Source organism: Canis lupus, chromosome 22, assembly GCF_048164855.1.
Source record: "Canis lupus baileyi chromosome 22, mCanLup2.hap1, whole genome shotgun sequence".
NCBI lineage: Eukaryota > Metazoa > Chordata > Mammalia > Carnivora > Canidae > Canis > Canis lupus.
In genome coordinates, this window is record NC_132859.1 from 15360197 (window position 1) to 15380266 (window position 20070).

A 20070-nucleotide genomic window follows, 5' to 3' on the forward strand; every position below is an offset into this window, starting at 1 on the left:
CACCCAGGGATCCCCATCATGTATTAATTTTAATCATAAAAACAAGAAAGCTGAATTTGCACATGTATACACCCACACCTGCCATGAACTAAGCCAATTAAGACCACTGTCCAGAAACCAATAATTAAATGCATTGATCTCAGCCCAGTGTTCAGTGTTTGTTTATGGAGCAAGATGTCTCAGAACTTGTTAGGAAGGGTGATTAAGTTAATGATGTGCACACCTGATGTCTTGGGAGGCAAATCTTTATCTATGTTTTTAATGTGGGCTCTTTTCCAAAATATTTACCTTTACCAACAGATGTTTCAAACTGATTTTTTTAAAGATCTATTTATTTTATTTATTTTTATTATTATTATTTTTAAAGATCTGTTTATTTTAGATAGAGAGTGTGAGAAAGTGCATGCTCCTCCCATGAGCAGGGGGAGGAACTGAGGGAGAAGGTTGGGGGAGAGAATCTCAAGCAGACTCCCTGCTGACCTCAAAGCCTGACACAGGGTGAGATCTCATGATCCCAAGATCATGACCTAAGCCAAAATCAAGAGTCGGATGCTTAACCAATTGAGCCACCCAGAAGCCCCTCAAACTGATTTTTAAACCATCTTCTGATTCACTTTTAGTTTTAAATCTTCAAGCTGTGTTTAGCAGTTCTAATTCAGATATACTGTGAGTGGGAGCAAAAAAAAAACAAAAAACAAAACAAAAAAAAAAACCCAACTGATTAGGCTTTAAATACTCAAGAGACAACACATGACTTTCAGCAATAAAAGGAGCAATTAAGATAGATTTTAAACCAGTCCACCCGGCCCATGGAGCCCTCATGTTGCTGTCAGAACAGGAAGCTGTGGCCCCTCCAGGTCCAGGGCTGCTGGCCCTTTCCGCCATCTCTCCTGGGCCCAGTCGGCCTACAGCTGGTCATGCATACTGGAGAATTTTCTGATTTAAAACATTTTTACTTATACAGAAAAAAAAATAAAAAGAAATTTCTAAAATATTGGCACTTACTTGAACTAGAGTGAGAGTGACTCGTAGGTACAAATCATGACTTGTATGTATGAGTATTGTTCAAAAATTTATTTATAGAAACAGACGTATCCAAAGGCAACATTAGACAAAAACAAAGAGAAAAGTTTGGAATGCCAATGACACCAGAGAATCTCACTTGCACTTTACATTTCTTCACCTGGAACTAGCACCATTTTAGTTCAGAAACCACAGATTTAATTATAATTGCTTCTAATATATAAAATATCTTATAAAGATTATTCAACTATCTAGTAACAAAGTTCTTCCAAAAACTTATTTAAAAATCAATTAGAATTTACGGTTTAAAAATTGATCCAATTCTACGGCTTGTCAAAAGGAATGAGCCATAATTAGTTTTTTTGGAAGAAAGTGCCTGAATTCAGCTTCTGGCTTCCTTCTAACCATCAAGCAGGTACAGTAAATTGAGTATTACATAGGAATAGGAGCACATCTAAAACTGGTCTTAGAAAATATTTTCCTAGACTATAAAAATACTAAGTGGAATACAAAAATTTCAGCATATACAGCAAACAGACTACAGCAGACAAATATTTAAAACATACCAAAAACTATCTTCTACCATAATCATCATGAACATCAAATATTATTCTAGTAATTTTTCTATGATTCATTCTGATTCAATGTTTATTTCCCCTTAAGGTTTGTTCTAACACCAGATACAGACCAAATTCGGTGTTTCTCGCAGAAGTTACTGGAGGCACCACTGAGTAATTCTTTGTATCCACCTGGTTCTCAAAGGGCTGAAAGTGCAAATGTAGTAGGGCCTGTTTTTTGAGATCAGGGGTCGGCAAACTTAGGCCCTGTGAACACAGCCACACTTATTTGTTTACATGTTGTCTATGGTTGCTTTCACCTTACAAGAGCAGAAGTTGAATAGTTACGACTGTCTGTGGCCTTTGGGTCCCCAGAGTCTAAAATCTTTACTCTCTGGCCCTGTACAGAAAAAAATTTGCCAACCCCTATTTTAGATAAATAATTTCAGGAAATGTTTCACTGAACAGGGACAAGGTAAAATTGCCCCAGATGAAGAAAATTTTAGCTGAGGTTTGCTGGTTCCATCAATAGAGTACCATGGCAGATTGAAATAATACACATGTGGACTGGCAACTTTGGGTATCGAAATACTATTCTGGTATCGTAAGCAAAATCTGGCTGTGATAAAAGTACCTTCCTCTTTCTGTGAACTGACCATTATGTACCAAGTAACTCACATACCCAATTATAGCAACGTACTTACTGTTCAACCCAAACATCTACGTGGCTCAATCATGATTTCTAGCCTTTATAGCTCAATAATCTTATACTCTTGGCAACGGACAGAACTAGAAGCAGACCCTTCCCGTCCCTCTGTATTGGCATAGATTCTATAAGCACTGCACTGCATACTTTTTAGAATCCTTCCCTGTGACATGCATCATAATAATTAGTACTACTGCTACTCCCCAGGGCCACAAACATGTCCCTCTTGACAAAGCGGACTAAGTTTTCAAGGGGGCACATAGGCTTGGAAGAATGCTTGTGGTGATCCTGGCAAAAAGAGGTGTGGAATGTGACATCAACACCATTATAAAGAATCCGGACAGAATGCTCACTGGGCTTTTCTCTGTCTTGCCAGAGCTCAAAGATCAACCTGGCCGCAAACCTTGGGAATCGGGCTTCCATAAGGCCCAGGGCACTGAGAACTGGTGACAGGGTGACATCATGTGCAGAGTAGAGGGCAAAGACCTCCTCTTTCCTGCCTTCTGCGGTGCGCTGCATGCGGCTGATGGTCTGGTTCAGGATGGGGTGGGCACCCAGAAGTGCGTAGCCCAGATATAGTTTCTTCTCCCGCCTCTCTCTCTCGTCCTCTATCTGATGCGTCTTGATCACCTTGAAGTGCTCCATGTCAATGCAGCCATTCCTAGTGCATGGGAAGCTGACGTTGTGGCAAAAGTGGCAGAGCATGGAATCTATGGGGTTGGCAGCTCGAAGCTGCTTGGTGGGCACATCCACGATCCTGGCCATGTCCTCGTAGGTCCTCTCCAGCTGGCTGTTTTTCAAACGTAAGAGGTATTGCCGACGCTGCTCCTTTTCTAGATACTGGTTTCTCACTGGGCAGTAGCAGTTTCCGGAGCAGAACAGAGCACTTGGCTGGTGCCTGAAATGAATCTTCTTCCAGTCAAAATCTGGGAGGAAGCCATAAAGCAAGGCCAGCCCACTTTGTAGTGTCCGGCTTTTCCCGGTGGTCTCCAAGTAAAGCTGGTCTGTGGACCAGTCATTCGGCAGGAGTTTGTGTTTTTTCAGATAGATGTCCCTCAGCAGCTGGCCATTCTGCAAATGCTGCACGACTCCTGAAATACATGGGCACACAAACCGTGTCCTCATTACCAGCTCAGCAAAAGGGGCAGCAAAGGGAGGCCGAGTTAGTGGCCAAGTCCGCAATGCTTTATTTAGATCAGTATCATCAAAACCATTCCCTAGCATGTGGAAGCTACAAGAATGGGTTGGCATCAACTCAGGAGGGGAGCCCCTTGTGGTTATCCATGAAGGGATGAGCAGAGGAGGAGAGCACGAGGACCATCTGCTCAAACCCCCTGCCCTGGGAGGGGGCATTGGGACTGGTGTGCCTCCTGGTTGACATCAAGGTGGTAACTGGCATGGATCTAAGGAGAGCTTTCTCCCTCTGGCCCAGGGACACGGCATTCTTTAGCATTCAGGAAGGGCCCATGGAAATCAGTCAGGTAAAGAGGAAAAGGTGCTTGATGGCTGCTTCATCCCCTCACTGTTGGGATGCTTTTCTTCTTCACCTCATTCTCCCTACTCTCCCAAGTGAAGATTGGCTGCTAACCTTCTAGGTACATTCCATCTAATCCTGCCGGGGCATTACTGGCTCATCACTAGCTCGTCAAGGACAGTCTGTCTGCACAGATATGGAATGATCTCTCACACACTCAGAAGGAATATCAGAAAAAAAAGCAAAGCGCAGAACAGTACATCTTATTATACTCCTCTTAAATAAAAATGAGGGAAAAATAAGAAGTGTATTTGCAGTTGTTTGTGTTTTGCATAAAGAGACTTTGGAAGGATGCGTAAGAAACTAATACCAATGGTGACCTGGGGAGATGGCACAGAAATGGGGTATATGGAACAGAGGTAGGAACAAGAATTTTAAATTTACCTGTTAACTAAAAGTTTACCAAGTTTTAGTTTTGTACTGCCATAGTACAGTAACAAATTATCTTGAAAAAAAAAAAAAAGAAAAGAAAAGAAAAAGACTTATCTTCAAGCAGGAGAAGACAATCCAAGATGAAAGCAAGCTCACCCTTCAGGCAACAGGACATAGGGCAATGGAATCTCAGTAACAGATATGAATTCTCTGAGGGTCAACCACACACAGGCCCCACGACCAGTTCATGACCAATGTCACTTATTCAGATGCCCAAATAGTGTGAAAACCTGAAACAACTCGAGGCTGAGATGCATCAGGGGGAATTGCACTGGCCCAGGAAGGGGTACAGCTCAGGAAAACATCACGATGGATGTCTGTGTCCCACTCTGAAGGAAAAGTATTGAGCACAGAGTTCCCTCAGAGATCTGGGCTGACACAGGTCTTAGGCATTTCCAAAATGATTTGCAAAAAGAAGCAAACAATGAGTGACAAACAATAAGAATCTGTGTCTGGCCCTGGTTCACCTCTGGGCCTGCCTTATATTTCGAGGCTACGTATACTAAGGTTGAGTGCTTCCTGTGTGCCAGGCCTTTCTCCTTTCATCCTCACAAAAACCCGATAAAGAAGGCAGATAATTATCCCCATTTTCTTTATTTTACAGCTGAGGAACCTGAGGCCCTGACCAGTCACTGTTAGGAAGTGGTCCAGCTGAAATTCAAGCCCCAACCTGGCCCCCCTTGCCCTCTTAGTCCCTGCGTGTAACACCTTCTCCCTGTAGTTTCAGGCAGAAATACTAAGTTCTAGCCTTTTAGGGCCTCTTGGCCTCTCCAAACACAGCCTATCTCCGTGACCTTGGTCATGCCCTTCTTCCTCTTTCTCTGCCTAGGGAAGTCTTCATCTGGTTCCCCGGCTCCGATATTGCCTTCTCTGTACTCTTCCCTCATCTTCCCCCAGGTCAGATCAAGAATTCCCTTCTGTGCCCATACCGCTGGATCTCTGGGACTTGAGCTGCGATCAGTGAGCCTAGCCGACGCCAGCACTGTGCCGGGCACCTGACACAAGCTAATCTCACTCACTGCCTCACCAGCCTATGGGGGTCACATCAACAGGCCCGTCTCACAGGCCTGTCTACACCACAGCCTGAATTTCTTCTGTAGGACTGCGCAGCCTGCAGCAGCATAGAGAGCTGCCTCTGTGTGCGCTGTCCCGTGGCACCTGCAGGCTCCTTTAGGACAAGCAGGGGGAGCATCTATTCATCCAGCCACTCCCTACCCTCCTACACTCAGCAGCTGCCAAAGCATCTTGAATAGAGTAGGCACTAATGAGTGGGCTTACATAGTTACGGTGGGGTGCCAAAAGTGTTTCAGTTATAAATGGTTATTCTAACAGCTATGCATTTTTAATGAAATTTAAAATAGAAGATAAAAATGAGCATTAAAAGAGATTAGGGAACAGGAGCAAACAGTACTATGAAAATAATTTCTAGAGTAATGCTGATTGAGAAGATGATGTAGATAATAGAACAACTGAGAAGAGAGATCAGAATGAATGAGTGTCTACAAGTATGTGAAGGCCACCTTCCCCTGCTTCTTCTCAGGGAACAGCCCCTGGATCCAGAGGCTGGGGAGGCCCCCATTGTTCAATACATAGTTACCCTGACCTCGGAGTCAACCAATGGACATTGACCTTAAAGGACCCTATTAGACTTTCTCTCGCTGTCAAGAATTTGGACTTGCAATTCATCTCTGGGTATGGCTAGGACTGTCACTCTGTGGACAGACACAGACCTAAACCACAGAAGCTGAAACAGACAAATTTCTTCTTTCTGGTTCCAGTCTCTGGAGGCCTGGTCATAATTCTTGCCCTCAGAGTCTTTGAGTCATCCTGAATCGGTACAATAAATGTCCCTCTTTTGCTTTACTTAGTGTCTGTCACTTGCAACCAGAGGGTTTAGTCAGTGGTTCTCAGTAAGCCTGGCTCTGCTCTGAGAGAGGGTTTGGGGGTTGAGTTGTCACAACAATATGGAAAGGAAGATTCCTGACACTTCGTGGGTGAGGGCCATGGAGCTAGACAGTCTCTCCAAAGAACTGTTCTCTGACCCATATAACTTTTAGATGTACCACAAGTTATTCCCACATGTGAAAAACCTGTTAAAATACTTTAGCCTAGAGTTGCAGAAGGGGAGGTGGGTGGGGGCATGGGGTAACTGGGTGACGGGCATTAAGGAGGGCACATGATATGAGCACTGGGTATTGTACTGTATGTTGGCAAATTTAATTTAAATAGACAATTTTAAAAAATACTTTAGCCTAGAACCTGTTTCTTTGTGTCATCAATACAAAACCATTTTGACATACCATGAAAGCCACTGATTTTTCCAGAAATGAGACAGAAATTAAGGGACATCTGTATTTTATTTTGATCAGAACTTGTCAAAAAAATTATGTCCCAAAACATGGTGTCAGAGTCCCCATTATGTTACCCCTCAGTCTACATTTGTAGTAGTCACAGTCACCAACCTACATTTAAGTGTAAACAACCGAGGATGTCATTCTGTCTGCTAGTGAGTGTGTGCTCAAGCTTTTACACTGAGACACACTGCATTATATAATACATTTGTTTCCTTTTGTTTCCCCTTTTATTATAGTTACGGTACCTGATATAATTGCTCTTCTTTAAAATCATATATGTATAGGAAGGTTCTATTATATATGAATTTCACTTGAGAGTTAAGGAAGGTTCTATCATATTTGGATTTCACTTGAGAGTTAAGGAAGGTTCTATTATGTTTGGACTTCACTTCAGGAGAGTTAAGGAAGATTCTCTTATATTTGAATTTCACTTGAGGAGAGTTATGGAAGGTTCTATTATGTTTGGACTTCACTTCAGGAGAGTTAAGAAAGGTTCTATTATATTTGAATTTCACTTTAGGAGAGTTAAGGAAGCACCATAAAATACTTGTTAACAAAAGGAGGCACTTGGTCTCCTGTTTTAAACCACTGCCTACCTTGTGTACGTGGAACTCATTACCAACCAAAAGCTTTTGACAACCCTCCTTATTCAAGACTAGTCTTCTAGAACCTTCAGCTTGGCCCACTCTGTCACTATCATTCTCCCCAATAATAATGGATTTTAAAACATGGCAAAACTCCACAGGGCCAACTTTAGGACAGAAACCTTCCTTTCATCAAAGCTGAGGTCTTAGAGTAGTGGTGGGACAACATGGCCAACAAGTCCTCCGGATTCTTCCAAAAAGGCTGGTGACCCTGCAAAGACCCTCTGAGGTCCTAGATTGAAGTAAGAAGGAACTAGAGGCTATTGGGGAGCTGCCAGTTCCTTCTCTTCCTAACAGAGGTAATTCCACAGTTAACTCACCAACCCACCCTGACAGGGAACAGGCTGTGTAATGAATGGTATGAACAGGGCTCAGAGGGAAAGGTGGGCTTCTGTGAGGAACACACTCAGTCAAACAAGCTCCATGCTCACTAGGGATCTGCCATATATATTTGTTCATGAGATCTCGTGCATTAAAACTTATCAGGTTGTTTTCTTTGAAGTATGTTCTTTGAACATGGGATTGGTTACATAAATTATGGCCCAGCAATAGTGGGATAATAGGTGGACATAAGAAATGATGCTGTTAATGAATATTTATCGACAGGGAAGGATTATCACAACATACTGTTAAAAGAAAAAGTGTATTACAAAGTTGTGTAGTAAGATACCACTGTGTGTGCATGTGTGCACACACATAAACAAATGAAACAAGAGGACCCATTTCTTCCGTGGGCTGGGATTTGGGGGTACTTTAAATTCTTCTTCCTTTTGCTTGACCATCTTTCCTAATTTCTCTACCATTGACATATACTGGTTTTGCAATAAAGAAAGGGGCTATTTTTAATTTTTAAGATACCTTGGTGGGCTCAGAGCCACCTGTGGTACTAGTCCTTATTCATCCCCATGAGCACACAGCGCCTTGCCCAGGAGCATCTGCTCCGACGTATGCCACATAGAAGAGGACATGGGAGGAGGAATGAGCCAATGGCTGTCACACGTACCTGTCTGCGTGAGCTCTCCCATCTCACACAGTGGGTGATTGGGGTAAAGAGGCAGGGAGTGTAGAGGGCTTTCGAAAGAGGCTCCGGATCCTTTCGACATGTGACTAACGAAAGCTTCCAGTTTAGGGTGATATGGTTTCCTAAGGAGACAACATGGAGAATTAGTCGTCACTATGCTCCACAATAGTCCACAAAGGTTTCAACTTCAGCCAGTAAAATCTGAGGTGCGTCCTACCCTGCTCACCCGTAAGAACAGGTACTGGGCTCAGTCACTTTGATTTTTTTTTTTTTTTTTTTTAAGATTTTATTTTGAGAGAGCACGCGAGTGTGTGCTGGAGCAGCGGAAGGGATGGAGGGGAGGGAGAGAAACAGATTCCTTTTTTTTTTTTTTTTAAGATTTTACTTATTTATTCATGAGAGACACAGAGGGAGAGAGAGAGGCAGAGACACTGACAGAGGGAGAAGCAGGCTCCATGCAGGGAGCCTGATGTGGGACTCGATCCCGAGTCTCCAGGATCACACCCTGGACTGAAGGAGGCACTAAACCGCTGAGCCACGGGGGCTGCCCGAGAAGCAGATTTCTGCTGAGCTTGGGGCCCAACACGGGGCTGGATCTCATGATCCTGAGCCCAATCAAGAGTCAGATGCTTAACCGACTGAGCCACTCTGGTGCTTCAAGTTCAATCACTTTTAAATTCCAGGATCACGTTTGCTCCACCACTAACATTGCATGAGGCCAGGCCAAACCCCTAACCTCTGCTGAAGCACCCATCATTCCTGGCACTGGGGGAGTCAGCTTTGCCACCCATATCCCACCACCCAGATCCCGTTTCCTTCCTCAGGAGGCTACTGACTCCCACCAGGTGGTCATGCCCAGGCTGGAAGTCCTCCTTGATTTCTCCTTCCCCTGCTCCTATGCATGCCATCTGCCACCCCATCCTAGATGTGTCCTCCTGGGGCTTCTCTACAGCCACTTCTCTGCAGCCACTCCCTTGGTTCTGGCTCAGGCAGCTTTTGTCTCTATGGCATGGGCTCCTCTTTGGCCTAACTGCAATCTAATCTTGCCTCCTCCACAGCCCGAGATTGAGATTGACTTAACAGCAAGTCCAGTTGGCCCTGCTCCTGTATACTTCCTCTTTCCCACCGGACCCGTGTGGCCTATCAATCTGTTCTGGGGGATCCTCGGGTGGCGCAGCGGTTTGGCGCCTGCCTTTGGCCCAGGGCGCGATCCTGGAGACCCGGGATCGAATCCCACATCGGGCTGCCGGTGCATGGAGCCTGCTTCTCCCTCTGCCTGTGTCTCTGCCCCTCTCTCCCTCTCTCCCTCTCTCTCTCTCTCTCTCTCTCTCTCTGTGTGACTATCATAAAAAAAAAAAAAAAAAAAAAAAAATCTGTTCTGGCCCCACCTCACCTTGAGGCTCAGGGATTCCCACCTTTTCCATTTGAATACTGGGCTCTGGTCACAGGTAACTGACTGCCTTCTGTCCCAACACACCTTGTTCTTTCACACATCCCAGACTTTACACATGCAGCCCCTTCCTCCTAGCAAACCTACCCTCAACCTTCACCCCGGTAATCCTTAACTGACCTCTGGAAAATCTCCTTTGAGAAAAATTAATTGGTTAAGGTAACCAAGATCTCTACAGCTCTCTACCATTTGTTTTGCATTTTGCACAAATAGTATCTCATTTCACATGGGGTGGTAATGAAGAGATAAAAAAACATTTTTTTTAATAATATCTGACATTACTTATATTTCTGCCACAATACATGGGGTAAATCAAGATTTAATTTATTCTTCTAGTTGCTAATATACAATCTCCCTAAATAATGAAATGACCTATAAATATATGTACATTTCTCTGAATAATGAGATAACCTAATATACACACCTTTTCTATGAATAATGAGATGGCCTATGAATGTGTGTACATTCTCCAGCTGAATGAAAGTGAACAGATAAGACGAGTTCCCAGCTAAGCTAAATCAACATGAAGAGAAACAAGGATAAATTGTTCTAATAGCAGGCCTCTCCTATCTGAGAGCCCGGTTAACTTTGGCTGCTAAAATGCCTTTTTTTTTTTTTTTTTTAAGATTTTTATTTATTCATGAGAGACACACAGAGAGAGGCAGAAACATAGGCAGAGGGAGAAGCAGGCTCCCCATGGGGAGCCCATGTAGGACTCAGGATTACAATCTGAGCCAAAGGCAGATGCTCAACCACTGAGCCACCCAGATGCCCCAGGTAAAATGCTTTTATTATCTTTCAAAAAAGTAGAAAGCCCATCTTTAAAAAATGTTTTAAAATTAGAGAACGCTAATACTGACACAATATATAGTCTAATCATCCTGGATTGCTGTAGGCATTGTGTCTTTCCACAAAAACAGAGGATATGTTATTATTCCCAAGGCTAAAACACATAAATATTTGCAAACTGGGAAATAAGATTTCCAGACTGACAATGAGGGCTGACAATTTGAATTAATATAAACAAAGGGCATCCATCAACAGGATGTGGAAGTATTTGCTGAGCTTATCTCACGTTTTCACGGCATCTGACGGCTTAATGACATGTTAATATCTAACTGTATAGATAGAAACTTGGTTTTGGTCCGGGAAGGATGGCGATTGCTGGAAGGAAAACTTCACTTAACAGGAGAGATAGCAAATGGCTGGATCTTTTTTTTTTTTTTTTTTTTTAAGATTTTATTTATTTATTCATGAGATACACAGAGACAGGCAAAGACACAGGCAGAGGGAGAAGCAGGCTCCATGCAGGGAGCCTGATGCAGGACTTGATCCCAGGATCCTGGGATCACAACCTGAGCCAAAGGCAGACGCTCAATCACTGAGCCACCCGGGTGTCCTGTGGCTGGATCTTTTTAACAAGAAGAGGACCAGGTAACCTGAGTCCCTGGGCCTGTCCTGGATCTAAATGTCCAGGTCCTGGCTACCCAGTCCATGGCTCCACTCCTCCCTCCCTCTGTAGCCAAGAGGGTACCTAGCTTGATGGCAGATACTCCAAAACACCTGTAAATGAATTTGACTGGGAAGTACCCCATCCTTAGATGCTTTATGAAAAGTCCAAGCCTCCCATAAACTGTAGCAATGAATATGACAAGTTCCTATACTGGTTTACTAAAATACTCAGATTTCAATGGAAATTATTATGAGTGAAACTGCTAATTGTGACAGACTCTGAGTAAACTATAGTTAGGCTCCTCTGAACCCTCTTTCCAGCTAGGCCTCAACCTTTGGACTTCTATGTTCTTTGGACTTATGTCCATTTTGTATCACTGAGTTTTAGCAAAAAGCCTGCTAAGTCGATTTAGCCAGAATCTCCCGCTCTTCCTATCTGATCAAATTCCTCATCTCCCAGGTGGTATCTGCTCACACTGGCCTGTCTTTGGCCAGCAATTCACCCCTGAAGTCTCCTCTTAGTCCTATTCTGGCCACTGACCTCCACCCTGCTCCCTGGCTATAAATTCCCACAGCCCATGTTGTATTTGGAATTAAGCCCACTTCTACACTGAGATCTCTTTTCCCTTACTTCATTAGTTCCTGAATACAATCTGTTTTTACTGCTACTAACTACTATCTAGCTGTGGTTTTTCTTTAAACATTGTACACTAAAATCTGTTCTCCTCTGGGGCACCTGGGTGGCTCAGTTGGTTAAGTGTCCAACCGTTGATATCAGCTCAGGTCATGATCTCAAGATGGGGAGATCGACCCCATGTTGGGCTGCATGCTCCGTGGGGAATCTGCAGATTCTCTCTCTCCCTCCCCCTCAGCTCCTCCTCCCCCTTTAGCACGTTCTCTCTCTCTCTCAAATAAATAAATAAATAAATCTTAAAAAAAAAATCTATTCTCTTCTTGGGAATTGGTTAGGTTCCATTTCTGAGGCCCTAGTGGTTAGCTAGAACCACATGGTATTTGCTAATGGAATGGAAGGATGTATCCCACTACTGAGTTTAGGTTTTTAGATCATGGAATGCCCTTTAGCATTCTTTTCCTTCCCACCAGCCACTAGGTAGACATGGAAGCAATCCAGGTTCAATCATGTAGATATCCCTAGGGCATTATGGGAGCCATGATCTGAAGGAACCTGGGGCCTTAAATGACCAAGCAGAGCCACATAATATGACCTGGGTCACTTACTTCAGACCTTCATGCAAGGCAAAGGTAAACTTTGGTATTTGAGGCAATGGATTCTTCGGTCTCTTGGTTACAAAAGGCTAGACTAACTCTAACACAGAAATGATTCTATCTGTCATGATGAATTTTTCTTCAGGAAAAACTCATGTCATTGCAACCTCCCTGGAAATCTGCTTTCCTATTGAAAATCGACAGAACTGGGGCACCTGGGTGGCTCAGCTGGTTAAGTGTCTGCCTTCAGCTCCGGTCATGATCCCGGGGTCCTGGGATTGAGCCCTGAGTTGGGCTTCCTGCTCTGTGGGGAGCCTGCTTCTCCCTCTCCCTCTGCCCCTCCCTCTGCTCGTGCTCCGTCTCTGTCAAATAAATAAATAGAAATCTAAAAAAAAAAAAAAAAAAAAAACTTGGAAGAATTAAAGGTGCTGCTATCCTAAGGCTTCAAACTATTCGTTTCCAGAGTTCTTATTTACATTTTTGTATGCATTGTTTACGTCTCTCTATGCCACAAAGCTTGAGACAGAACCTCAAGGCTAATCTACACACCCATGAGAAAATGTATTGTGCTTTCGCTATAATCTGAGCAATTACTGAGTCCTGCATAGAACATTAAGACAGAGAAGAAGCATAGTGCCAGTGATACTGTTATCAGAAAACACAATTCAAAAAAGCTCATGTGGCTGGAAACTGGAATGACTTCATTCCACAGACTTTTACAATTTATGAAAGAGATTTTATTTTATATTATTAATGAAATGAAATTCCAAACAGATAAGCTCAATATGCTTTTCTCCGTCTTTGGCTTTCTGGACCTCTGTGCATTACCTGAGGTGATTAATTGCCCCTCACTCTTTGTTAAAAACTTCCTCCTTTTTTAGCTCTCCTAACATTGCCACTCCTGTTTGCAAAGTCTCCTCCTGGGATCCTCTCCCTCTCTGGGCTACTTCTTGGCTCCTGTTTGCCAGGACTCTGTTTTCAACCTTCCCTTGCTCCATAGGCTCTGTGATACCAGTCACACCCACAGTGTCAGCTGCCATCGACACATGAACTCTCAAATGAATCTCTGTCCCCTGGCAGGACAACATGCCAGAGCCCCACACCTACACGCCTATACTACCTTCTAGAAATTATCACTGGAATGTCTGATGACAGCTCATACTTAGCACCGAGACCTGTCCTCCTAACTTCCCTCCCCTTCCTCCCTTTCTCTGCTCTTTCTATTCTGGGCAGGGGCACCAGCACCAGCCAGATACCCAATCAGAAATCTGGCCACCATCTCCTCTGTCTCTGTCTCACCCTCATCCTGTCAGCAAGTCCTACCAACCCCACCTTGTGACTTTCTCTCAGACCCAAGGCTTCTCTCCAACTCCACTGACACCCCCTGAGTTTTAGCCTCTATCCATTTATTCATTCAACAGATATTTGATCATGTTCCTCCCATTTGCCAGGCATCCTCTTAGGCCCTTGGCATATAGCAGCATTGAACACTGCCCTCAGGGAGCTCGCATTCTAGCCTGGGGAAGCAGACAACATACAATGAACACCAGAAAGTGTGTGTGGGGCGTGCACCTGGGTGGCTCAGTGGTTGAGCGTCTGCCTTTGGCTCAGGTCATGATCCCGGGGTCCTGGGATCAAGTCCTGCATTGGGCTCCCTGCAGAAAGCCTGCTGCTCCCTCTGCCTATGTCTCTGTCTCTTTCTCTGTGTCTCTCATGAATAAACAAATAAAACCTTTAAAAAAAAAATGTGTGTGTGCCCGTGCGCACATGCACCCTAGAAGGTAACAGATGCTATGAAGCATTGGTGTGTTTCTCAAAAAGAAGAGCAGGAAAAGAGGGACCCAGGAGACTTAGATGGAAGAAGTGCATTGTAATTGTAAGTGAAGTGTTCTGAGAAGGTGACATTTAAGCAAGGCTTGAAGGAGGTGGACCTGCTGGCCATTAAGCAGCTGGGGAAGAGCTGTCTGTAGAGAGAACACCGTCAGTGGGAAGGAGGGCTAGGGGCGGTGTGGCTAAGGTGGAGTGAGTGAGGATGAGGAGAGCCCCAGGGCAGGGCAAGGGGAAGGGGGAGAGTACAGGAAGTCCTGTAGGTCATTTTAAGGACCTGGGTGGGACTCTGCGGGGCAATCTCTCTTCTGGATCACTATGGCCATAGGAACGCAAACATCGCAGCCAGCCTCTGATCCGTCCTTGGCATCATGGCAGCCAGAGATCTTGGTAATTCCATCCCTCCCCTTCCCAGCTCCCTCGCCGCCTTGATGCCTGCCACTCTCCTTAGCTGGGCGTTCATAGCATCAGATGACCTAGGCCCTCCCCACCCTTCCACCTCTCCGCTCCCTGCTCCAGCCTGTGGGCCAAGCTGTCCACCTCCGCAAACCTTTGCCCAGGTAGGTTTCACCGCCCCAGGTACCATTTATCACCAGCTGCTGCCTGATGTGCTCCCGAACACCCTCTAGGTCCCTTGGTCGTAGTGGCCTTCCTGGACCTGCCATCCCACCTCTCCAGTCCCCCCCAAGCCCAGGCAGGCTGCCCTTTTGTGGTTCATGCCCCAAATATGGTTCTCAAACTGCTTCCACCTCTACTTTTTCTAATTCTTCCACTGCTTCTCTAATACTGCAGATGCCAGCATGGGTGCTGGCCACCAGATTGCCTCTCAGGCGGGACTGGGCCCCCTGGGGGCAGGAGCAGCCTTTCTTCTATGAGTCTTTAGTAGCCCTTCCTCTCCCTTCCCAGTCCAGTCCAGCCACATACTGGTCTTATTCCAGCCTCAGGCTCTTTGCACTTGCTGTTCCCTCTGTCTGGAACCCTCTTCCCTCAGATATGTAAGGGGCTGGCGCCTTCACTTTATCGAGGTGCCTGTTCACATGCCACCTCTCTGTATGTGGGCCAGCCACATGTCACAATACCCGACACATAGTAAGTGTTTAAAAACACAATGTACTGAATAAATACTGATTAAAGCAAATCTTCTTCTCTTCCTTGGATGTAGAAAAGAGTATCTAGTTCGTATTCATGAATGCAAGCAAAAAAAGCATTTAATACACATGGCATAACTATGGCTAATAACCCCTACGGCTGGCCAAATGCTGTTCCATGAGAGTTAAAACAGCACCTTTGCCACGAGGCACACGGCCTTCAGGAAGAGGCAGCTTCCGCTACAAAGACTGGGGAGAGCCACGGAATGGGTCACGGTGACGGGAAGCATTGGGGCCACCAACGTGCCCGGGTGTCAGTTCCTGACACCTGACAACGTGCCCGGGTGTCAGCTCACTGCGACCCTGCCTGCTGGCCCAGCTACGCCCTCTCACTAGACTAGATGAGAGGCCCACCGCCCTTACGAGGCTGTAAAAATGGATGATTCCCGAACCTGAATCAGTACCTGGGAAGGCAGCAGGCACGGCTGGTGTCCCAGACCCCATTGTCCCAGGGGATTCTGAAGCCCGAGGGTGGGGGGGCTCCACATCATCGGGAGTCCTGCTCACTCTCACTCTAAGTGTGCATTTATGACAGGTCCACTTCATGTTTTTAAGGATGGAATTAATTAAATGTCAGCAATTAATTAAACATGCATACTCCTCCCACCTTCCACCAAGGACTTAAAGCAGCTCCTGAAGACATAGAATGTTCAATAAAACAGAAGTAGGTCGGAAGATTAAGGCCAGGGAAAACGGGGGCAGGGGCAGCAGAGCAGCTGGTCCCCAGGAGCTGCACCTCTCAACTGGGAGCTCCAGAAACGGCCCCATCGCAGGATCCTGCCATGGCTGTAATGGATGAGGGGCCCTGGGACCTGGCCTGGCCTCCAGACCACGACCACTCAAAGTGGGAAAGAGCCTGGGCCCAGAAAGCCTGCAGGCCACTGTAGTAAATGGAACACCAACGCTTGTCAACCCCTCAGTACGACCAGCTCAGTGCGCTAGTGCAGCCCCTTAGTTAGAATTCACAAGGTTGTGCTAAGGGATGGACCACTCACTGTCCCCACAGCCCAGGACAAAGTACTGAGGGCCACAAAGCTAAAGTGATTGGCCTTCTACCAAAAGGGTTTCTAAGGCTTCAGAGAGTTCCATGGCAGAGGCTAAAATCTATCATGAGGCACTTGATCAGCAATAGGACTTGTAATTCTCACTAAGGTCCTGAATTCACTCTGCAACCAACCTAGTGTGACAACTATTTTATGCCAGGCTCAGGCTGGACACCAGTGATAAAGGAGAAAGATCCAATGCCTTTAAGGAGCCAGTGGTGTGGGAAGGGCACAATCATGCTGGAAGATAAGCTGGAAAGCATGCAGGTACACGGGGCGGGGGGGGGGGGGTGTCTGCATGTTGGCAGGCAGCTGTGCCCAATGGGCACCTTCTCTAGCTAAACAGTGAGGGTAACCTCCAGAGCCTGGAGGTGCTCAGGGACCTGAGTAACAGCTGACTGGTCTGGAGAGGGACCCCTGGTCTGGGCCGAGCCACTGAAAAATTCTCATGTCTGGGAATGTAGAGCCCAGCTAGAGAAAGGGGAGCAGAAGACATGTTGCCAGGGCTGATGCATGGTATTGTCAGAGTCCTGGAGGCTGCCCTGAGGCTGGCGAACTGAGAGGCCTCCTGGCCTATCTATTCCTGAGCAGTTCAGACGGCAGATATCCACAGACTGTGCCAGTGGAGCAAAGCCACTTCTCTGAGCTGCCCTCCTTGCACCCCATGTTCTCCTGCCATCCTAGATCACTCTAGACCATCCTCTGATCCAGAAACCAAAGGGCTGATACCCAGCCCAGCAAGAGGCCTCTCTCCTTCCCCTAATCCAAAGGCCAGTTTAGGTCCTTCAATATTTTGTTCGGAGAGCCTTCCTGTACATCGCCCTTTTCAGTTTGAGTGGGGCAGTGACAATGCCCGATACGAGAGAACCCATCCTCACACATCAGGAGAGGTTGCCCAGAAGGGGCAGCATTTCAGGGGAGCCTCTGAGGAGCTGTAGGAGTGGGTTTAGGGAGCTAAACAGCAGGGGCAAAGGTCTGAGGGGTGGGGAGCCAGCAAGAGTGGGTATGGCAGGGGGAGAAGGTTTCAGAAGGTTGGCACAGAAGGCTAGAGACCTTGACCCAGGGGCTTTTCCAACCTGTGGGACACTGGGACATTCACCTATGCTTGCTAAACACAGAAAAAGACATAAGCACCCAGGCTGCAGGCTTCGTGACCTCCAGCAGGAAAGGAGAAAGTGCGTGATAGGCTATAGTCACACACTATTTCATGATGTGTTCACATCCAATGGTTCACTTCCTCTTCCCCATAATCCTGTACAGTGAGAAGCCTGGAGACCCAAAAAGTTACCCTGAAACTCCCTCCCTGGGGTTCACACCACCATCCACTAGAAGGAAGAGGCCTGGTCCCCCAGACCGGGCCTGCCCAGGGCAGGCTGGCACCCGGAAGCATTCCATCCACATGACATCTTCCTCCGTGAGCACTTCTCTCCCGTCTCCTTCGCTCCTTCAGTCAATTCTGCGAGGGCTGTTACATGTACCCAGACACATCGTGGAGGCCTCGCCCATCATTTCAGGGCTAATTTGCCTCTCATTTTAGAGCTGTGCCTTACCCATATGCACAATTTCCAGTCTCTGTTGAATTCTTTTGCATCCTAAGGGCTCTCAGCCAAGAACGTGCTATCCCTATTCCCATGAAAAATTAAAATTAAAAGGCTGTAAGTCTTACATGTACATGGCTCTACAGCTGGTGGGGCATGTTCTCCTCTATCATTTCACTTACTCGTGACCCAACACAGTCAGCAAAGGCATCCCCACTGCAGAGATGGGAGGGCGAGGCTCGGAGACTACGGGACTCACCTGCTGCCCCAAACCACACAGCTGAGCCAGGGCCTGAGCACATCGGGCCCAGTGTTCACTGCACTAGGTCCCTGCTCCTTCTCAAACTGCAGAACACAGGAGGGAAGAGCAGGCCCCACAATGGCCTGGACCCAAATCTCGGTTTGTCTGCTGTGTGGCCTTACACGGCTGTCCTCGCTTCTCTGGGCCTCCTTCTTCTCAACTGTGAAATGGTAATTAACACGCAGGATTGTGCTGAAGATCAGGCTTCTGGCAAACAGGACTCGCTTGTTGAGCTTACTCCCCCTGCCTGTCATTCTCCAGCCAGCGTTTTGACTGGGACAGAGAGAACCGACGCTTGGAAACGACTCTTAGAAAAAGTGCAATTTACCTGTTGGCCACCAGAGTGCAGTCGATTTCTGGTCGCTTCGTTTTGGGAATGACATACAGTGGGTATCTGTCCCCGTGTCGAATGAACACATGCACTGAGATCAGCTTAAAATGATGGGGGGCGTGACCTGTGGGAGAGGAGTAACATGGCCTGGTTATCACTCGGGAGGTGAGCAGCCTTTCCACTTCACAGAGGTGGGGAGGGATGAGCCTAGCAGCAGGGTGCCGTGCTGCAGGCAGCGGGGTGGCTCACAAGGCAGGTGGAGGAGAGAGACAGGACTGGTTATGTCTGGTTAGGTCTCTGACACCCCAGAGGTGACAGGGAGGCTCTGGGGGTGTGGCTGGGTGCTGGAGGCCAGAGTGGCCTCACTCACAATCCACAGTCTAGCGAGTGGCCTGGAGAAATGCTAGAAACAATGACTTCTACTTCAAAGCTCCATGAAACGGGATCTGGCTCCCTCGGTGGAGCACACAACTCTTAACCTCAGGGTTGGGAGTTCAAGCCCCACATTGGGTGTGGAGCCTCCTTAAAAAGATCAATAAAATAAATAAAGCTCTATGAAACAAATCAGGGCAAACACTGATAAAAATATTCAGTATCATTTTGATCCATGTTCAAAAAAAGCAATACTCAACACAAAAATCGTATCTTCCTACACCTTTACTGCAGGATACCAATGGAGCATCCAGCATCCTGTGGACATCGTAGGCTCCGAAGAGAGTTTATTGGAAAGGGGGGTGTAGTTGGAGGTGCTGCCCTAGAGCCCATCAATCCTACCTTTCCATCTCTGGTATCCCACTGAAAACCATAATGGCAAACCTGTGCAGAGGGCTCCTCGTGAGCCACGTGTTTGAAGCATTTACTTAAGACTCCGGGCAGCCCTGTGAGCAGAGACTGCTCATTACCCCCATTTCACAGATGAGGAAGCTAAGACTTGGGAACTCATTCAAGGGCACGGCTTAGTGGCAACTGCAGGATTTGAGCCGTCAGGTTCCTTCCTATCATGCGCTGCTTGAAGATCTACTCATTCCCATAGGGGCGTCTGTCCTGGTACCAAGTTGGGCAGGGCAGGCAGGCCTACCTTCCATGCTGCGCTCAGCCACACTGGGAATGTTGCAGTACAAAAGCGCTTCGTAAATGGGGTCCATCACAGGGGGCTCGGTCACTGGGTCAGGCATGATTCTCTTTCGACTCTTGCTACTCACTCCATTCTTAGCTGTGGACACTGGGGTCAGGTGGACTGCAAGGAAAGCAAGGCAGGTCATGACAGGTGCAGCGTGGGGGGCCCCAGGCCAGCAGGAGGGGCCCAGAGCGTGGCTGGATTTACACTGAGTAACCCTTCTCTCCCTTAGCATTAGGGTGGACTTCAGTCCAGCAAGCGGTCAGCTTCTTATCAAGAACTGTTTCCTAAGCCTTCACTGGGCCCTGCCTCTTTCTCAATGCCATTACCTTCTCCTGACTGATAATTAGCTGTGCCACAGCAGG

At 46.6% G+C, this 20070-nt stretch overlaps 1 protein-coding gene across 15 annotated transcripts in view; it reads right to left on the minus strand.

Annotated features, from left to right (window-relative positions):
* Positions 1–1059: 1059 nt before the first annotated feature.
* PXYLP1 (2-phosphoxylose phosphatase 1) overlaps positions 1060–20070 on the minus strand; it is a 72477-nt gene continuing 53466 nt past the window's right edge. For all 15 annotated transcript variants that reach the window (XM_072792479.1, XM_072792493.1, XM_072792490.1 and 12 more), the window contains 4 exons: positions 19667–19825; positions 18586–18712; positions 8254–8393; positions 1060–3377 (listed from right to left, as the gene is read on the minus strand). In XM_072792479.1, coding sequence (XP_072648580.1) covers positions 2437–3377; positions 8254–8393; positions 18586–18712; positions 19667–19825 — 1367 coding nt within the window. In that variant the 3' untranslated portion in view covers positions 1060–2436. The remainder of the gene's footprint in view (positions 3378–8253; positions 8394–18585; positions 18713–19666; positions 19826–20070) is intronic.